Genomic DNA, 19,313 nt, shown 5'->3' on the forward strand with positions numbered 1-19,313 from the left:
TAAGGGTGCTTTTTCAAAATACAGCTCAAAAACTTTATCATCACAAAAACAAGCCAAGTGTTCTCAGGCTAAATAAGCAGCGTTATCAGGAACAGTTGGATAAAAACTGATAATATAGGCCCTGATAAGAGAACAACCTGAAGAATGGGCTTAATGTCATATACCAGCTGGACATATTTATGTGTTAAGCACTTTACTAAATAGCAGGCAGTTGAGAGTTTTGATGCAAACATTTGCCCTCCAGGTTGTTGGTTGGAATCTTGTGATAACATAGAATAGCTGGTAGCTCCTACATTAGTTCCAGTACACAAGTATCAGTATATAGCAATATAACACCTACAGATGGCCAACTGCATAGACAGGGATCCCCAACCTCTACAGGCCACAGTGAAGAAGTTGCATTCTCCTGCCCTTGCTTTGTGTGCTCTGTAGCTGGAGACAGTTTTATAAGATGAAGTTCTATCAAACTTGCCTAAAAGCAATATCATCACAAAATAAGATAGCTGGAATTTGGTATTCTAACTAGCTCCTTGTCTTTCCTTCTCTGCTGAACTTTAACAGTGGTTTAGTCTGACTCTTTTCCACGTTCTCCCCATGGCAAGCCATTTTTAAGTTAAAAGTGCTCTAGGCTGTCATGATCATTTGGCACTCTGCTGATGTTGTCATCTTTTTGCTATACAGGAGTCAGACAGTGGGATGGTGTTGACATCAGATGAGATAAAAAGCCCAAAGAGGCTGGAAATCCGTTCTTGGCCTTACGGGATCATGGCTCTAGCGTGAGTACTTTTTGGTATTTCTTTTTGAGACAGTGTCCCATTCAGAAAAATGCTTCTGAAACTTGCAATTTTGTTTCTGATTCCAAAAGGAAAACCGTTAGATGATCTAAACAATCTAGAAGGAGAAGCAGCTCTGGATTTTAGTCCTATAACTGAAAGACCATGGTTAATGTATTTTAAGATCAAGAAAGTTATAATGTAAACTTTGCTTCCAGAAAGAAGCTGAACATAAAACAGAGTTGCAGGTCTCTGAAAGGAATGCTGCACTGCTGCATTTAAGTTACAGGAAAGTTAATGAACATGAAAAATGTTGACTCATGTGATAAAAATGAAACTCATTTCATCAGCTTTAAGCATATAATGTCCTGTCAATCAATTTAACTCTTGATCTAAAATGCCAAGTTGCCTTGTGATTCTGAATCACATTCAAAAAACCAAGAGAGCGCTCTCTAGTGACGCTGGTGTCTCCTGCTCATGATCCGATCTGAATATTCTGCGCATGGCAAATGATAGAAGCGAAAGAGCTGAGAATATACATATCTACTTCAGCTGTTTCTTAACTGCCTCTCCAGTGTTGTCCTTTACTGATGGAATTAAGTTTGAAGAACTTGATTTATTAAGCCAGAAAATAACATTTATAATTACACCAGTGTATAACAAAGCTATGTTTCACTGTAGACATACAGAAGGACTGGCACCTTTGCAATTGTTGGGACGTGAGAAAAGTTAAGAAGGCATATATAGTAAAGAATAGCATAAGCACTGCAAAGCAAGTACGTTTACCAAAACTGTGATTTCTGCATTTGCTTTGTCATAGCTATGAAGACAGTCCTACAGAGAAATCCCTTCATACTACTACCTTCATCACCCTATGAATTATATTGTTCATATTTGGTTTACAAATAGAGGCTGTGCCTGTGTTTGCTATATGTTTATACATTCATAGTACAATCACAGAAGAATAAAGGCAGATATTTAGCTTTTAGCTCAGAATTCTTTATAATTCTGTAACAATCAGGCTCACGCAGAAAGTTGACCTAGTAGTGAAATAGGTCTTCTCCACCTTCCTAGAAAAGTATAATAACAATAGTAACCCATTTTGCTGATTCAATTGTCAACTTGTATTCTACAAGCTATTCAAAGAATAGCTACCCAAAATATTAAAAAAGAAACAATTCTGTAGCAAGGAATTCCATGTCTATTCAGTTAATGAAGCTAATTAGACTTTTACTGAATTGCCTAGAGTTTTCCCTGAAATCTATTGATGAAATTTCTATTTTCTCAGTGACCTTTCCCACCAAAGCAAATGCTTGTTCTACATCAAGTCACCATTTTTCTATACTAATAAGAAATGACAGATGAGAAAAAAACTAGTGCAATTTCTGCACAGTATGGGAGAGTTCACATGAGAGTGGATAGTCAGAATCTAACAGTATTTCAGAGGGGCTAACTTCCTCACTCAGAGAGAAAAGCAAGATGGAAGGAGCTTGCCTTGTCTTTTCAGGCCTTAAAATCATAAATTCCTAGATGTTTGAAGGCAGGAGAGGAGAAAGAGGGAAAGGTTGCTCAGGAAGGCTAGAGAGCCTTGCAGCATTAACAGGGAGCATTCAAAAGCTACAGATTCTGCTGGATAGGAGTATGACTTCAGGAATAATGTTGTTCAGTGGTATTTCCCCTGTAGTACTGTCCCAGTGTTGTATCTGCTGGGGGATTAGCAGACATCTAGATACGGTTCCACGCTCTTATCCTATGCACATGCCGAGAGGATTTCTGCACAGTGCAGTGCATTGCTATGGAGACCAAATGGCACCAGCTCTAAAAAAAGGAGCTCAGAAGTCAGGAACTGCATTACCATGATGCTTTATCTGGGCTGATTTACCTCTCTCTTCTTCATGATATCATGTTGACACAAATCCAACACATACACACACACACAGCCTCCCTGATAGGATTTACCCATCTAGAGATTTCTGTCAGTCACCTCTGACTGCTGTTTCCCCTTCTGCATTTCCCTCATTTTTGGCAGAGGAAGGTTCTCTTTCTCCCCCTTTCAGGCTTTCTGCTGAAAATCAGAAAAATCAACATCCAGCCAGATGCAGAAAGACAAAAAAACCGTAACAGCCTGTTCTTTCGAGATTTCCAGGAAAGCCTTCTGAACTGCTATCAGGCCCACTGGGAGTAAAGGTGAATTAACATAGCTCTGCTGGGTTCCGTGAATCTCTGCCTGACCCACACCATCTGGGGCTTTCCCCATTTACAGTCAATACTTCCATAGGGATTCCATTCATCATGAGATACCTGATACTTTCTGTGCCAGCCAGACCAAGAAAGACCATCTTGACAGAGGTCTGCTATAAAAGCAAACCCTGCAGCAAGCTGTGTTTGTTGTCTCCTTATTCCCAGGACCCTAGCTACCATTGAATGGACAGAAGTGTGTTTTTTCTTGGCTACATCCTTCACTGAGTGTTTGAGGTCCAGCTGAGAAGGCTATTTTGTCAGCTTCTTTTTTTGTTAATCTTGCAGACTGTCATTGGCACAAATAACATTTTTTATGTAGTCGCAGAGCATCCTGATGCCCTCTCATTTGAGGACATGACACCCCTTGGCGCTCCTGTGCTGCTAACTTGAAAAACAAGCCTGAAAAGCATATGGAATAGTCCAGGAGAGGTCAAAAGAAAGTGCTGGTTTAATAGGGAAGATAAAGTCACCCTTGTTAATTGTGTATCTCTCTCTCTCTCTCTCTCAAAAACATTTACCCTGGATCCTTTTCAAACAGTCTTTCTTTTCTAAAACAAAACTGTTCAAAGGCTTAGCATGTTTTCTAAACCAGGGTGGCTGCATTTATTATTTTTGCCAAAATCTTGCTGTTTATTTATCTTGCATTCATTTCTCTGTCAAGTTTAAAATTTGGCAACACTACACACCATGGAGGGTCAGTGTCAAGAGTTTATTGAAGATGAATCTGATACTCTGGGCCTGGGACCACTGTTAGACTGGACTAACCATTTCTTGAGCTTTAAGCATTTTATATTGCTAAAGTATAAAGTCACAACAGTAGCAGTAGTGAGAGACAGAAAGATTGACTGGGATAATGACACCAGAGTTAGCATTCAAGGAAGAGCATTCAGCACAGAGGGAATTTAATGATGGGATGACTCTGGTGTCAGGTTTCATCTCGTAATATTAACAGGCTACTGCCAAGCACTGCTTTAAAGTTCTCCCAGAGACTCTATAATCAAGTTATTGTAATAGATTTGATATCTGCTCAGTTGTCCTCCCTCCATCCCTTTCCCTTCTCCCCTGCCCCGCCAACCCAATTATCCTCAGTTGCTCTGAAATTACTTATCTTGTTCTGGCCAAGTCCCACGACACCAGCTGACTGAGGCTCAGCTGATACGCTCTGGGCTCTGGATGCTGCATCCAGATCACATCCCTGAGCGCTCTGCCAAAGCCAAACTGGGCCTAAGACAAGTCGATAATATTAAAACAAGATGATTTTGCTCAGGAGCACCAGGCATCCACGTCCAAATGCAAAGTGCCCAATAAAAATGCAACCCAGCTGATTGGGCTAGAGCTCTTTTGGACCATCTCATAAAAATGAGGCATGGAAATATGTTTGCTCTATAGCAGAACTCAGTTTCTGAAGATTTTTCTTCTGTGATGAGCATGCTGAGATAGCAAATGTACTTATTGTTGTGTCATGCAGCACCTTGCACTATGACCTGACTTGAGCTCTCCAAAATACAAGTGACTTTGAATGAGTAGCTACTCGGGAGTTATGTAAGCCATTTTTTTTCTAGGTTTATACTATATGCTTACAGTGGCAAGGACTAAAAGGAGAATTGTGAAAGGCTGTGGTCCCTTTTCATGTCACTGCATTTTGAGTGCTGGAGCGAGTGTCAGGGACAGATGACCAATTTTGCCACACATGCAAGAGGACGCATCCTTAATGAGTTGGTGACTTTGGCCTGTTAAAACTTTATTCTAGCTGCACTTTTTATTTAGAAGGGTTTCAGAACAATGAATTCTTGATCCCCTTGAGTTCTCCAGTACACTCCTGATGCACTGATACTGCCAGAGGGGAACCCAGGATTATATTCTTCCTGCACAGCACCCCGTCTAGAATGTATTAAAGCAAATTGTGAATCAGTCATAACTATCAGAAGAAAAAATAACCCTTTTATTTCTTTCATTGCAGAAAAATTTTAAAAATTAATCACTCTTGCTCTGTGCCTCATTAAACACCTATGAAAGCTATTATAAAGCCCTGAAGCTCCTACATGTTATTATGAGATGTGGTCATGAGACAAACTGCTCAGCCCAATTTCTCATCTTTCCCTAAACCCAGCTTCTGAACAAGGCCAGGATTCCTACATGGACACCACAGCCTATTAGTTTTTCCTATGGAGGGCAAGATACTTGGGGATCTTATTGCAAAGCAGTAGGAGCTGACCCACAGCATTGGGAATAAGTACTGCACTTGGTACTGTAGTCCCTCACTGGACAGGGTGGTTTTCTTACAGTCATCTCTCTCCATGCTCCTCTTCACGTCATTGACCCTGAGATTTAGGCTAATAGAAACTGGCTCCCTCTCACATAAAATAAACAGCTCCAGTAATGATCTCACAGCTCTTTGATGGTTTCAGTATTTTTCTACCTCTAACCAAAACCTCTGGTTCATACAGTAGGATGAAAAAGTCTCATTAGGTCTTATAGCTATTACAGGATTATCCTCTGTGGATATCCTTCTAAACAACTTTGACATCTCTCCAGAAAACTTAAAAAAAGATTGTGAAAGATTACTTAATATTCAGTCTAAATTTTCCTTCATCTAGTGTAATTCCTTGACTTTTCAGCTTCATCTGTACCAGGAAATCTGACATAGCACAGTAAACATGGGAAGGGTTAACAGCTCTCACGACACACAGTACCACACTAAAATGTACTTGACCAAGCTTGCGTCTGGGTCATGAGACCTACTAACTATACTGTGCCCCCACACAGACACACTACACATGCATGCACTAGCACAGGGCCCGAGCCCGATAATCAGGCTGCTTGATACAGTCCTGTTTACAGACCTGTCAGGCTTTCAGTTACCAACACTGGGTCCGTACTAGTAGGTTGCTCCACCTCATTTGGTTTTACATCTAACAGACTCAACATTGGCACCAGGCTCAGGGACACTATAGCAATACAGCCTGAAGTGTGGCAGGATTTCCTCATGAGTGTCACTCTTAGTTGATTTGCTGCTACCTATTTGCATTGTTCTAATCTTCTAATATTTGTTCCTCCAGTGCTTTCACCATTTTTGTACTTTCCCTCATAAGCCTCCCTAGCTTGTAGGTACCCTTCTGAAAGAGAAGAGCCTGGTGCTGTGCCTTGGCTAAGTCTAGTCTCAGCTCTGCCTACGAAACAAGGCTGAAGCCAGCTCACCACATTCTGGAAATCATGTTTCCCCAACCAGCACCCCACAGAAATGTGCACATTATGAAAGAGGGTCCTTTAGGTTACAAAATCTGTTTGACGTCAGGAAGTGGCAGCATTCAGATTCTCATCTTTCCCCTTATCCTGCCCCTAACAGTACACATTCCTGCAAGGACAAATGAGTTTTCAGGTTGGTCGTTGTGTAAAATGTGACCAGCTTGGGTCAGTAAGCAAATGTGTTTCAGCTGAATGTCACGGTATTCATAGGCCTAATCTTCAGTATTGTGCTGTGGTGAGAATACTAACAGTCAAGTGGGACAGGGCTGAGACATTCACAGTTATGATCAGATTTATCAAAAAGGAACATCTCTTCTGTTGCCTCTTGCAGCTGCAGCACTCAGAAGTCAGGCAGAGGCAAAATCAGTAAGGAAATACCTTTTGGGGCAGTGTAATGCCAACCCAGGAGAAGCACTGAACCAAGTAATGGGTAGCTTTTAATGAAATTACTTAATTACATGACCATTATTAACTTTTGTAGCTGCATAATTGTGTGATTAATCAAATCTAATGCCTTCAGTCAGAAAATGTTTATCAGTAGGGCTCAGGGAGAATTTTTCTGTCTTATACAGGGTAGTACAATTGGCTCAGAGCATAAAGGGGTTTTTGCTTTCCTCCAAAGCATCAAGTACTGACCATTGCCAGAGGCAAGACTGATGTCTGATTCAGTGTGGCAGTTTCTATGTAGCAAATGAGATTTCAAGGACAGACAGACAGAAAAGGGATGCTGCAGTCTTGTTTTCCAATATACAGTCCAAGCATATGTACATTTCTCTGTTGCCGAGCACGAACAGAGTAGATTGAAGTGTCAGTAATAGAGAGCATTAAAGGGAAAAATGCAAAGACCTTTGGATAGCTTTAATTTAGGAAATGCATTTAGATAAAAGGAATAGTTTTGAAAGTTAATTGCATTTGGTCTGCCATAAGACAGCTAATGACAAAACTTGCTTCTAACCTAGCTCATCAGCTTTCTGTCTTTGGAGCAAATATTAGATGTCAGCATTTAGGAATCCTTCTTCAAACACCAACCTGACTTCAGTGATAGGCAGAGCTATTCCCAGATATCCAGTCTCCTGACCTACAGGAGCAGAAACCTAACAAAAGCATTTGCTGGGAGTCTACACAGGTTTGAAAATTTCCCATTGTGTGACCAAACTAAACCCTAATAGCGTTTCTTTTTTTCTCCAGCACTCTGAGATACGCAGGCTGGGGGCCAACTTAAACAAATACTTTCAAGCTTCTCTCTGTCTCCACTGACAACTTTAATACCTGGCAAATTAGAAGCCAGAGCATCCATGGAATTGTCTGACACAAGTCAATAGAACCGACCAACACAAAGAAAAATACATAAATAAACAGTGAAGCAAAGTTGTGGTTCCATCGCTTATGCCAGGGAAGAATTTATGTACAGAGAAAGTGTGTGTATAGAAAGGGACAGCTGCCAAATGTACAGTATGCAGAAGTTTCCATCATGTTTTTCTCTGGACAAAGAGGAAAAACTTAAGATTGTGAAAGCAAAGTGTGCTACATTTTTGTTGAACTTATCGGGGTTACTATTTATTTTAGAATTTCTGCTTTGCCACTCAACAGGTTTGGTTTCAATGCCTTGTGCAGTTCTAAAAGCTTTAATCTATAACCTCTGCCTTCGCGTTTCAGAAGTCACAGAACCCAAGTTTATTCTAGATGTGCAAGACATGGTGAGCTGGCTCCTAGAACTCAGGGGTCCTGGGTTCACTTCCTAGAGACAAAGCTGGACATGCAAATATGCTGTGGAAAGCCACCACAGCACACTAAAATCAGGCCAACTACGAAGCAGCCAATCTCCCATTGCAGCTGATTAGAGTTGCAGCTGTTTGTTATGTCTGAATTTGGCTGAACAGATCAGCTCCTGGCTTAGGATGACTGGCTTCACAGACTATGACATACAGAGTGTCACCTACTCCATACGCTCACCCAAGAAGAGAACTACAGGGATATGTAATTTACAGATGGACCCTACAGGCTGTTCAATGTGGTTGTGCACAGACCATAAAGCAGTGTTCTACTCTGCCCATGCACTGCATTATCCATGCATACTCATGACCTTTCCAGAATTAGCAAAAATTTTAACTGGCGATACTGACACTAGTTCTGTCAGCCAGGCTGAGAGTATCTGCAGCTTGTGGGAAAACTGAAGCTTGTGACAGGTTCCAGATGGAGAGGAATGATAACACAACTTCTAAAATCATAGTAGCACAACCTAGCAGGACATATTTACCCTTTCAGAGCTGAAAGGAGCCGGGCCTACTGTATATTACAATTCTGTCATGCCAAGCATCAACCTGCTCTTCAGACTGCAGTTCTCTCTGCTGTACCATCATAAAAACATGACAGTGCACACAGTTGGTGTCTTGGATCTGCTACATTTAGTATTCATGATTTTTGTTCCCCTTCCTTCCTCCAATTACTCTGTCTCTTAGCTATTGTTTTGTTTCCTGGAGCAGGAAGTGGCTTTGCTTTCTTTCTAAAGCACCACACTCTGAAATCCTGATCAACTCTTGGGGACTGTAAGCACTGCAGCAGTACAAATAAAATAAGTGTAATGAATTATACAATTATTTGATGAACTGTTGATTATTCAGTTTTGATTTAGGGTCATTAGAGTGTAGCTTTATGCTTCTTTAACACATATGAAATATAGACACAATTTGTATTATATATTGAGCATTGCCTGATGTGAAATTCTCCCAGGCACCTTCATAAGTCATCCTGAAGAGAGACATGAGCAATGCCATAAGCAGTCTGTGAGTGAGGCTTATCCCAAAGACATGCATGTTAAAGGGTCCCTAAGCAAAGCGGAGAAGTTCAAAAGCCATTGTCATGTTGAGATCCTTTTGAGAACCAAACCTAAATTATCCAGACCTCTTCCAATGAATTCCTCAGATGGAAGAAACCAAGCTTAACACAACATTATTTTTAAGGCAGTGTATGACAGTACCTTTTTTCTTCCCTCCACTGCTGTTCCTCAAGGTCACCTTGTGATACAGATCCTCTGAGGGTTCTCCTACTTTTAACATTGAGGTTCCTCCATGTGATCTAAGTTGCTTCTCTCCCACTGCCTTCATCACCTATAACAGGGGAAGACAGCAGAAAATGAAAGCTGGCTCTCTTTAAGAGCATCAGTTACAGGCCAGCAGTTGTAATGTTGAAAAGCGCTGCCCTTCACTAGCATACTGCTCAGTAATTTTAAAGGGCTAGAGAATATAAGAGAGATTTTACCCTACACTGCAATATCATTTTAAATTAGAGTCTGTCATAGATTATTCATTATTTCATCCTTTATTATACTTAAAGTCATATCTTCAGTTCTGCTTTCAGAAAAGTCAAATTTTTACTGACCTGTGTCACAACAATAAGAGAGAATATTATTGTATGTATAGGACAGGTGCATTTATAACTAAGAAATATATAGTGCATTGCTAAAAAGACAGGGCAACAGGACTCCTGGATTTACTCCTAAATCTACTTTTACAACATCAAGTTACTTGAAATACTTAATTCAGTTCCCTTATCCAATCTGTAAAATGTCACTGTCTTACAGGATGCTGCAAAGGTAAATTGAAATGCTTTATATATTTTTTTTTAATAATTTTGACCATTAGTTACATGTAGAGACAAAACCTTATGGAGGCAGGGTCATTATATTACACTGTTTGTTCTCAACAGGCGGAGAGCTGTTAGCAAGAGCAAAGAATCCATATTATCCGATCATGAGCGTGAGGCTGTCAAATACCAGCCAGCACTACAGGTAGAAGAGGACACCATGGACTTCACACTGGAAGACTCTGTTCTCCTTCCTATGGATCCAAACCTGGAATGCCACAGCCCACCTCCAGATTACAACTCCGTCATTCACTACTCGGCCCCTCCAGTGTAAGCAGCCCAACCTGACACAGGGCACCTTGCACCTCTCTTAACCATGCTAGATTCTTACGTGCCTCCATGCCTGGATCAAGAGGCTGGGTAAAAACAGAAGGGAAATCTGACAGGACAAGGGTTCATATGTTTCTTCTGGCACATGTCTGGTGTGAATAGAAACAGTTTAAGAGCATCTTCTTTGCTATCTTTAAAGGCCTATTGCAACATATGCAGTAAATTAAAATTCTGTCTATCAGAATTGTAAGTAGAAGCTGTAACCCAGAACTGCTTCAACTCCTTCCTCCCCTAGCTGGGACTGTTCATTGGCATTTGCAGATTTACAAGTTCCGTCATTCACATTTTACTCCATAAGAGTCACCAAGAGTCAAGTCAAGGTAGTTGTGAAAACAAGATTCATTCTGCTGGTCCTCCATGCATCCTGCAGGGATTGTTTAGTACGGTGCTGTAAGGGATCAGCTGAAAACAACAGCCATACACACTAATGGATTTTCTCCAAAAGCAAAACAATATCGAAACATCATTCTTAACTTGGGAGCTCACCTTCCGTAAATATTTCTGAAATATTTTGAAATCCAAAATATTTTGGTTATAATTTGTGATTTAATAATTTTCACTGCCTATAGGATATACTCCTAAAAATGATAAGGCACAGAGAAAGCAGATAGTACTCATGTATCAAGAGACAGGCTGGTCTTTTGGGCCATCAGGGCATACAATGTGGTTAAATCTGTTTCCCTGTGTTTTCTCCTTCTTCAAACAGCAAATTATTTAACGTAAATGCAATAGGGAACCTTGATGGAGATGCATCTGTAATGATTGCAAGGCAAAATCACTGCCTTAAATAACAACTTTCTTAAGCTTAAACAGACAGAATTTCCCAGCGCACATGCACGTGTTTGTGTGAATGTACATAAAATACTCATTAACAACATGAGACTTACACATAAATGCACATACTCCCTCGAGGCACCAGCAGGGTAGCAGCATTTTTGTTTCCTTTCTGCACACAGGCTATTTACTAAAAAGAAAAAAAAAAAAAGAAAAAAAAAGCATTTCCTTTGGATTCTGTGGCAGGTGCCCAACAGTTTGATCCAGGGAATACTAGCCCATGCTAAACTGTAAGCATATGTGACACATATTTGTCTCTGACTGTCTTGCCAAGGTAAATACTGGTATGATATGCAATGCGTTCTGCATCTAAACCCTTCACGGGTTCATGATAATTCAAAGCTTTTTTTGTAGCCTACTCATGCAGGACTGAATAGATCACTAATTCTCACATTTGAGAAATTCAGAGTGCATTGCCCCCGACCCAAAAGCTGTGTGTGGCAGGGACTGTTGGTCTGCAAGTATGTACACCCAGGTCCCATGCATACCCCATACGTACTCACAACAACTTCAAAGATAAGCAAATAATCTTGTCATTTAATGTACTTTGTAACAACCAGAGTTGACTTTAGAAATCTAGGAATGGAAAAAGTATCTAGGTTGCAAGTATAAAAAGCAAGGGTGGGAGAGATGTTCACTGACAGTCAAGGCATCACCTCCTAAGTTACAAGCCTAGATCTGTAAATGACTGACTCTGTGCAGTTTCTTCCAAGGTCTGCACAACCCTTTCCTCTTCTTCTTAGACTTGACACTGATTTGGCTTCTTCAGAGAAAAAGAATTTTTCCTTCACGATTGCTAACCAAAGGAAGCAAAAAAAAAAAAAAAATCTAACATTTGCAAAACAATTATATTACCTTGGTGAAGACAGCCTAAGCACCCTCGCAGCAGTGAAGAAAAGGTTTCTGGATGCTCGGTTACAGTTGGTTACATTGAAGTAAATGCAAACAAGCCTCAGGTATTATCAAAGGGGGAAACAAGTCTCCAAACCCCATACCTTGTTAACTGTGAATGCTAAAGCATCTGAAATATGGGCTCTTGGGCACTGCACTCCTTGTTCTCCTTGACTTCAGATTCGATGTATTAAGGAAATCACCTGCAGTAACTCACGAGCCCCTTGTTTGTAGTGGACCTGCTAGATAGCTGTGGTCTGTAGTTGCTTTACAGTCATTTTTGCACTTCTTTGTATTTTAGTACCTATATATTAAGTAGAACTGGTCATATAACAGAAGAAACTACTGGGAAAGAGTTCATCTGATGAGCCCCAGAAAGCTCATTGGATCAGTTTTTCATCAAACAGTAAATTAACTATCTATAGCTCTGATCAAATAATCAATCACTTCTGAAAATAATTTATTGACGTGGCAAAAAGAAAGAAAAGGTGCAGACAGTTTGTCTGGCTTTACTGTTAATGGCATCGGTGTGGGATGGTTTGTTATTGTGCCTTGTTCTGTAGGGTAAGGAAATGACAATGTTTAAAAACCTCTGCTTATAAACTTTAGAATAAGTATATATAGGGAAAAAAACTTGCAAGTATCCTCTCTGTTTTGAAAAAGAATGGGAAACACTGCTGGGTAAACTGTCTGCTTCTAAGAGAGCACTTTATCAAGGATGAACTGTAGAGGTTTCTCCGAGACCAGAGGAACATGAAGCAAGTTTCCTGAGTGGGACTCAAGCGGAGCGCTGGTAGCCAGGTCCTCCCCTGGCTCTCAGTAACATACATCTGCATCATGAGAGATGAAGGGAAAGCAGAGCGCAGGCTCAAGCGCTTAAGACACATTTTAAAACATTGTTTGCATTGACAGCTCCCTGAACACTGGGGGCTCCTCTGCAGTGGCAAAATCAACAGCTGTCTTGAGCAGTCTCGATGGCCATCTCTTCAGAGAGCAGATTCCCCCCGGGAACCCACGATAACGGCCTCCAAGTGTTCTGGAAATGGCGAGTGACTGCTGGCTGGGCAGCTGTGTTTCCAATGTTTATTTTGAGTGGAAGATTTTTTTCCTCCTTATAGTAAATGTAACAAGCAAACGTATTGCCTGAAAAGTATTATTGAACATATGTCTTCTATTTTATTTACTAATATTTTGTTTGTCCTTTTCTCTCCTCCCTTAATTTAATTATTGTTCTTTTCTTACGATGATGTATATAGTTTACCCAGTAGAAACAAATATAGTGATTCATTTATATAGTAAAATTTGTAACATTTTAGTCAAAAGAGAAAGAGATACCCAGACATAACAGAGTTAAGTATTGCTACTAAACGTTTCACTAATGCTTGCAGGCCAGGCTCCAGTTTACAGTACCCTACTAGTGCCATTCCATAGCAGTTCTCCTCTTGGCTGCAAGTATCTCTGGCTCTCACTTATTCCCCGTGTTATTTAGTTTCAGTTAGGAAACAGGGATCTGGAGGAATCTGGGAGGTTTATCTCGTTCCTGGAAGCGTCACCATGCAGCTCAAGGTAAAGGCGAGGAATTTTCACTGCCTCTGTTTTAACTTAAGGCTGGTGTATTGGCTAGAGGATCAGAAGGGGCCAAATCGTTTAAATGATGTGATGTTTATTATTTTTTCAGACTTCTCAGGGATTCTTACTCAACTCCTGTCAGCCACCTGCTTTATCTAACCTGACTGAGCTCAATGGTATCCGATATTAACATGTACCTTTGTTTCCGTTAATGGTGCTTACTCCTACTGGTTTTGTCCTCTTGTAACCCCAGAGAATTAGGGCAAAGGAGCTCAGAGGTCACCACAGAAATGTGTGATCTTCTCTCCAACAATCACCTGCCACATAGGTGTCCAAGGATAAGTGCCTTCACCTGCATGTTATTGATAAAAACACCAGCCTGAACAATCTGGCTTCCTATCTCCTCTTTTGCCTACTTTTCATCTGTTTCTTGATATTTGTTCTTCCCAGTCCCTCTGGATTTCTTTTCTCTGCCTTTTGACTAAGATCAGGTATTGGATTCATTTCACTGCTATTTCCTGATTATTCTGCTCTTGCAGAGGCTGAACTAGATAATCTAAAGCTAGCTTTTTTCACATTAAAAATTCTCCAATATAAGCAAGGGAAACTAGTTTATATTGGTTTGTCTGGAAGCCTCTGTATCCTTCCCTGAATGAGAGAAGCTTTTTAATCTATTCATTTTTCAATATTTGGTATCTGGAGCAAAACAAAGGTTGGTGACTATCTACATGAATCTCATCTTTCTCAAACAATGAGGTTTCTCTTCAGTTCTCCCTTCATGAGAAGGGAGTCCTAACCAGGATGTTGGGCCCACACCATCTACTCAGAATATCAAGGAAGGTCAGATAAAAACCTAAAGTCTGAGTAACAGTCTCAGATGAAACCACTGAAATTGGAACCCGCTGAATGCTGCAGATGTATACATGTAGGGCTGCCTGCAGGTGTAAACTGCTCTGCTTAAGACGTCTCACTAATATAAACACTACTCTTCAGTCAGCCTGCTTGGCAAACTAGAGTGTCCAGGCACTTCTCGCTTTCTATTTACGCTCTTGTATACTGTAGGAATGTTAGTTGGCATGTAAGCCTGTGACTGGCCAGTCAACAGTTTATGACTTAACTTCTCAATGATCCTTCACGTTGAGCGTTGACACTGCCTTGTCATGTCCTATCTTGCTTTACAAATTCGATCTGGCCCTATTCCAGCTGTAAGGGTATGGTCTTGGGTCAATGGTCTGGCTCTAGCTCCCACCAGCACCAACTGGACAACACCAGGAAATATTTGCAGGGAAACATTACTAGCAAATAGTTACATAACAAGATAAAGCATTACTGGGTTTTCTGAATACAGGAGCTAGCCAGGATCTGTATCATACTCAGAGATCAGCCTATAAGTTTTTTCTTATCATAAAGTGAATGGAAAACATAGATGGTAGCAATAATTCTTTTGTCCCTCCCTCAAACAGTAATGGCCAAACCCTGAGATCCATTCTCCTGTTTTTATGCCATGCCACAAAACAAACAAACAAACAAACAGAAATAATTTTGCCAAAGTGATGACATCAGCACCATCTTATGTAAGTAAAAATCAGGGAGGACTTCTGGATTTGACCCCATCAAGAGTCAGCCACTGTATGGAATGTGAGTGTTGAGCCCAAGCAGTGGCTTGTTTGTTGGACATGTGTTGTTTTCATATTGTGTTAACATAGAAAAGAAAACTTGCTGGTCTGGGTCATTTGGGACCCCAAGCAAACACGATGCCATAAGGGCCATGGTTACAGGAAGACTAGTGCGGTATGCACTGAGCAGTGTCCCATTGTCCTGCCTAATAAACCTGTGCCACGAGAGCCAGCACATACTTATTACTCAATTCATTTTTCCTTAGACCTTAAGTTGTCAAAGCAGCTAATGAAATCTGGGAAAACCCAGTAACTTGGGACTTAAAGAAAATAAACTAAGTGCCATGTAATACTCGAAACACTAAGGAATGTTTGTCTGCCCTGTTCCTGTCTGTCTGAAGAATGTATGCACTGAAAACAACGCTTTCTTATGTAGTCAAAAATTGTACTGTATCTATTAACCAAAAAAATAAAAAGATTCTATATTTATACAGCCCAGGGCTGCTTTGTGTCATCTCTTAGCTTGAAAAGTGTTGTCCTTGCAGCAGAATATAAATAAATAATGCAACAGTTTTGAGAGATTTTTACAAGGCATACATCTCACATTAATTTCTACAGAGGGGTCAAAACTTAGGACATAAGCCTGACATGCTGTCATTGCTCAGAGATATCTAACCACAACATTTGCTTAAAAGATTCACAGAAAATGCTGGCCCATTTGCTGGAGAAATACACAAATCTAGCTGCTGCCAAGAAGAGTCCATGAAACACAGAGACTGCTGTCTTGTTAAATTTTAAATAAATAAATAAATGGGACTGAGCTAGAAGATAGACTCAGAACTCTGCGTTCTACATAAGACCCATGTTCACCAAAGCATTTAAGTATGTAAATCTGCGAAGATAATTTGCAGAACGTGGTATCATTTGGGGGTTGTTCAGATTCAGGAATTGTGTTTCATTTAGTTTAACCATAATATTCCAAAAACAACACAATTAAATAAATATTTCCTAATATACAACCACAATTTTGTTGTTGAATTCTCACTTGAATAAACTCTGCACTGTTGAAATATAGAATAGTCCATGCTCTTATTTTGTAGTTAAGGTCTAAAATTCAAAAAGCTGAGGAAAAAAAATCTCCCAACAATTGTCAAGTGCAGCAGGCAATGCCATTTTCCTTACCCGCTGGCTAATCTTTCTGAAATACAATTTCCCATTTCTCTTTCCATTTTGGTGGCACAGCAGGTAACTACTGGCAGAAAAAATAGGAGATCTTTGCAGATTTTTACAGAATGACAAATACTCGTTTCTACTTCTGTCTTAAAATAAATACTGTTATGAGGAAAAAAAGTATGTCAGAGTTTCAGAGCCATTCTTCCATTAGCACAGTCTTAAAAGTTATTGGTCTGTGTATTTTGCTAGTCACATTAAAAACTATGAAGCACTCAAGTCACTTCAAACATTTTAGTTTCTCTTCATTCCCTGTTCCAAACAGTCCTAGAAATAAGTGTCTAAATTATACATGTCATTTGAAATGCAGCAATCTCCTTTCATCCACATAATGAGCAAGAACATTCTTCTCTGTAAACTATAAAATGATTCCGTTACTTATATAACGCATGAGTCATTGCATGCTAGGCAATACAGAGTCTCCTTTATGGGGAAACTAATGTATTAAATGGTAGAAGGAAAATATACAAAATTAACTCTGATTTGCTGTTAGCACAAAATGTGAATTATTAATCACATACAGCTTGAGTTACACTTGTGGAAAGTATTCTGTTATGGCATGCCTTGGAAAAAAAAAGTACAACACTAGGAATCAAGAAATGTAAGCTTTTCTCCAAGGTCTTGGCCAGGGTGCGTAACTTCTCTGTCCCTTACTTTTGGCATACATGACTGTTTTTACAGCAGCAGCATCTAGAGATGCAAGACTGGAAAAATCTCAGTCTAAAGTACTGAAATTTGGTGGTTTGAGATGATAAAAATCCAAGAAGAAAATATGGACTAGCAAGAGAAAGATTTAGGAGTAAGATAATTCTCCATCCCTTACTGGAGAATCCCCATCCCTTACTGGATATCGCGGGGAACATTGTCTCCAAGGACAAGGACAAGGTTGAGGTACTTAATGCCTTCTTTGCCTCAGTCTTTAATAGCCAGTCCAGGTATCCGCAGGGTATTCAGCCCCCTGAACTGGAAGATGGGGATGGAGAGCACAATAACCCGCCCATAATCCAGGAGGAAGCAGTTAAGGACATGTTAAACCACCTGGACACCCACAAGTCTATGGGACCTGATGGGATCCACCTGAGAGTACTGAGAGAGCTGGCAGAGGAGCTTGCTGAGCCACTCTCCATCATTTATCAGCAGTCCTGGTTAACAGGGGAGGTCCCAGAAGACTGGAGGCTTGCCAATGTGACGCCCGTCTACAAGAAAGGCCGGAAGGAGGATCCTGGGAACTACAGGCCTGTCAGCCTGACCTCCGTACCGGGGAAGATCATGGAGCGGTTTGTCTTGAGAGTGCTCACACGGCATCTGCAGGACAACCAAGGGATCAGGCCCATCCAGCATTGGTTCGTGAAAGGCAGGTCCTGCTTGACCAACCTGATCTCCTTCTATGACCAGGTGACCCGCCTAGTGGATGAGGGAAAGATTGTGGACGTTGTCTACCCGGACTTTAGTAAAGCCTTTGACAGCGTCTCCCACAGCATTCTCCTGGAGAAACTAGCAGCTTGTGGCTTGGACACATTTACTGTTCGCTGGGTAAGGAACTGGCTGGATGGCCAAGCCCAGAGAGTTGTGGTGAATGGCGTTAAATCCCGCTGGCGGCCGGTCACAAGTGGTGTTCCCCAGGGCTTGGTTCTGGGGCCAGTCTTGTTCAATATCTTTATAGATGATCTGGATGAGGGGATTGAGTGCTCACTCAGTAAGCTTGCAGATGACACCAAGTTGGGTGGGAGTGTTGACACCAAGTTGGGTGGGAGGGTAGGAGGGCTCTGCAGAGGGATCTGGACAGGCTGGATCGATGGGCAGAGGCCAACTGTATGAGGTTTAATAAGGCCAAGTGCAGGGTCCTGCACTTCGGTCACAACAACCCCATGCAACGCTACAGGCTTGGGGAGGAGTGGCTGGAGAGCTGCCTGGTGGAAAGAGACCTGGGGGTGCTGGTTGACAGCCGGCTGAACATGAGCTGGCAGTGTGCCCAGGTGGCCAAGAAGGCCAACAGCGTCCTGGCCTGTATCAGAAACAGTGTGGCCAGCAGGAGTAGGGAAGTGATTGTGCCCCTGTACTCGGCACTGATGAGGCCACACCTTGAATCCTGTGTTCAGTTTTGGGCCCCTCACTACAAGAAGGATGTTGAGGTGCTGGAGCGTGTCCAGAGAAGGGCAACAAAGCTGGTGAGGGGTCTGGAGCACAAGTCTTATGGGGAACAGCTGAGGGAACTGGGGTTATTTAGTCTGGAGAAGAGGAGGCTGAGAGGAGACCTTATCGCTCTCTACAACTACCTGAAAGGGGGTTGTGGCGACGAGGGTGTTGGTCTCTTCTCCCAAGTAACCAACGATAGGACGAGAGGAAATGGCCTCAAGTTGCACCAGGGGAGGTTTAGATTGGATATTAGGAAAAATTTCTTCACCGAGAAGGTGGTCAAGCATTGGCACAGGCTGCCCAGGGAGGTGGTGGAGTCGCCATCTCTGGAAGTGTTCAAAAAATGTGTGGATGTGGCGCTTCAGGACATGGTTTAGGGGACATGGTGGCGCTGGATTAATGGTTGGACTTGATGATCTTGAAGGTCCTTTCCAATCTTAGTGATTCTGTGATAAACAGAACTTGTGGTGGTCACATAAGAAAACTGAGAATCCAGTTGATTTCTAGTCAGGTCCTTTTTCCTTCTTCCCATAATGAGGCTTAACTTATGAGGGTTTGTAAAGTGCAAAGGCTCTGCAAGAGTGGAAAATACTGTTATTTTTATGTGCTTTGTACACAGAGAGGCCCATAAGCAGTAGATAATATTTTTGTCTCAAAACCTATGAAGTAGCCCACAACTTTCACAGGATCTCAGTATACATTTTATCACTGGCTATTGCCTGTTTGAAGTGGCACACAATGTCCCCTAGTGACTGTACTGTAATGAACTTGCTCTGCATGAAGACTAGACGAAGCCCTGCAAGGG

General features: G+C 41.3%; 1 protein-coding gene across 1 annotated transcript in view; it reads left to right on the plus strand.

Annotated features, from left to right (window-relative positions):
* Positions 1-10,176, plus strand: part of LOC309408425 (vascular endothelial growth factor receptor kdr-like) — a gene marked incomplete at its 3' end in the record, with an annotated part of 133,623 nt that extends 123,447 nt beyond the window's left edge. Inside the window, exons 29-30 of the mRNA XM_082004241.1 lie at positions 682-776; positions 9,966-10,176. Of these exons, the coding sequence (XP_081860367.1) occupies positions 682-776; positions 9,966-10,176 (306 nt within the window). The remainder of the gene's footprint in view (positions 1-681; positions 777-9,965) is intronic.
* Between the last annotated feature and the right edge of the window lie 9,137 nt (positions 10,177-19,313).

Source organism: Phaethon aethereus, assembly GCF_964289735.1.
Source record: "Phaethon aethereus genome assembly, chromosome: 10".
Classification (NCBI taxonomy): Eukaryota; Metazoa; Chordata; class Aves; order Phaethontiformes; family Phaethontidae; genus Phaethon; species Phaethon aethereus.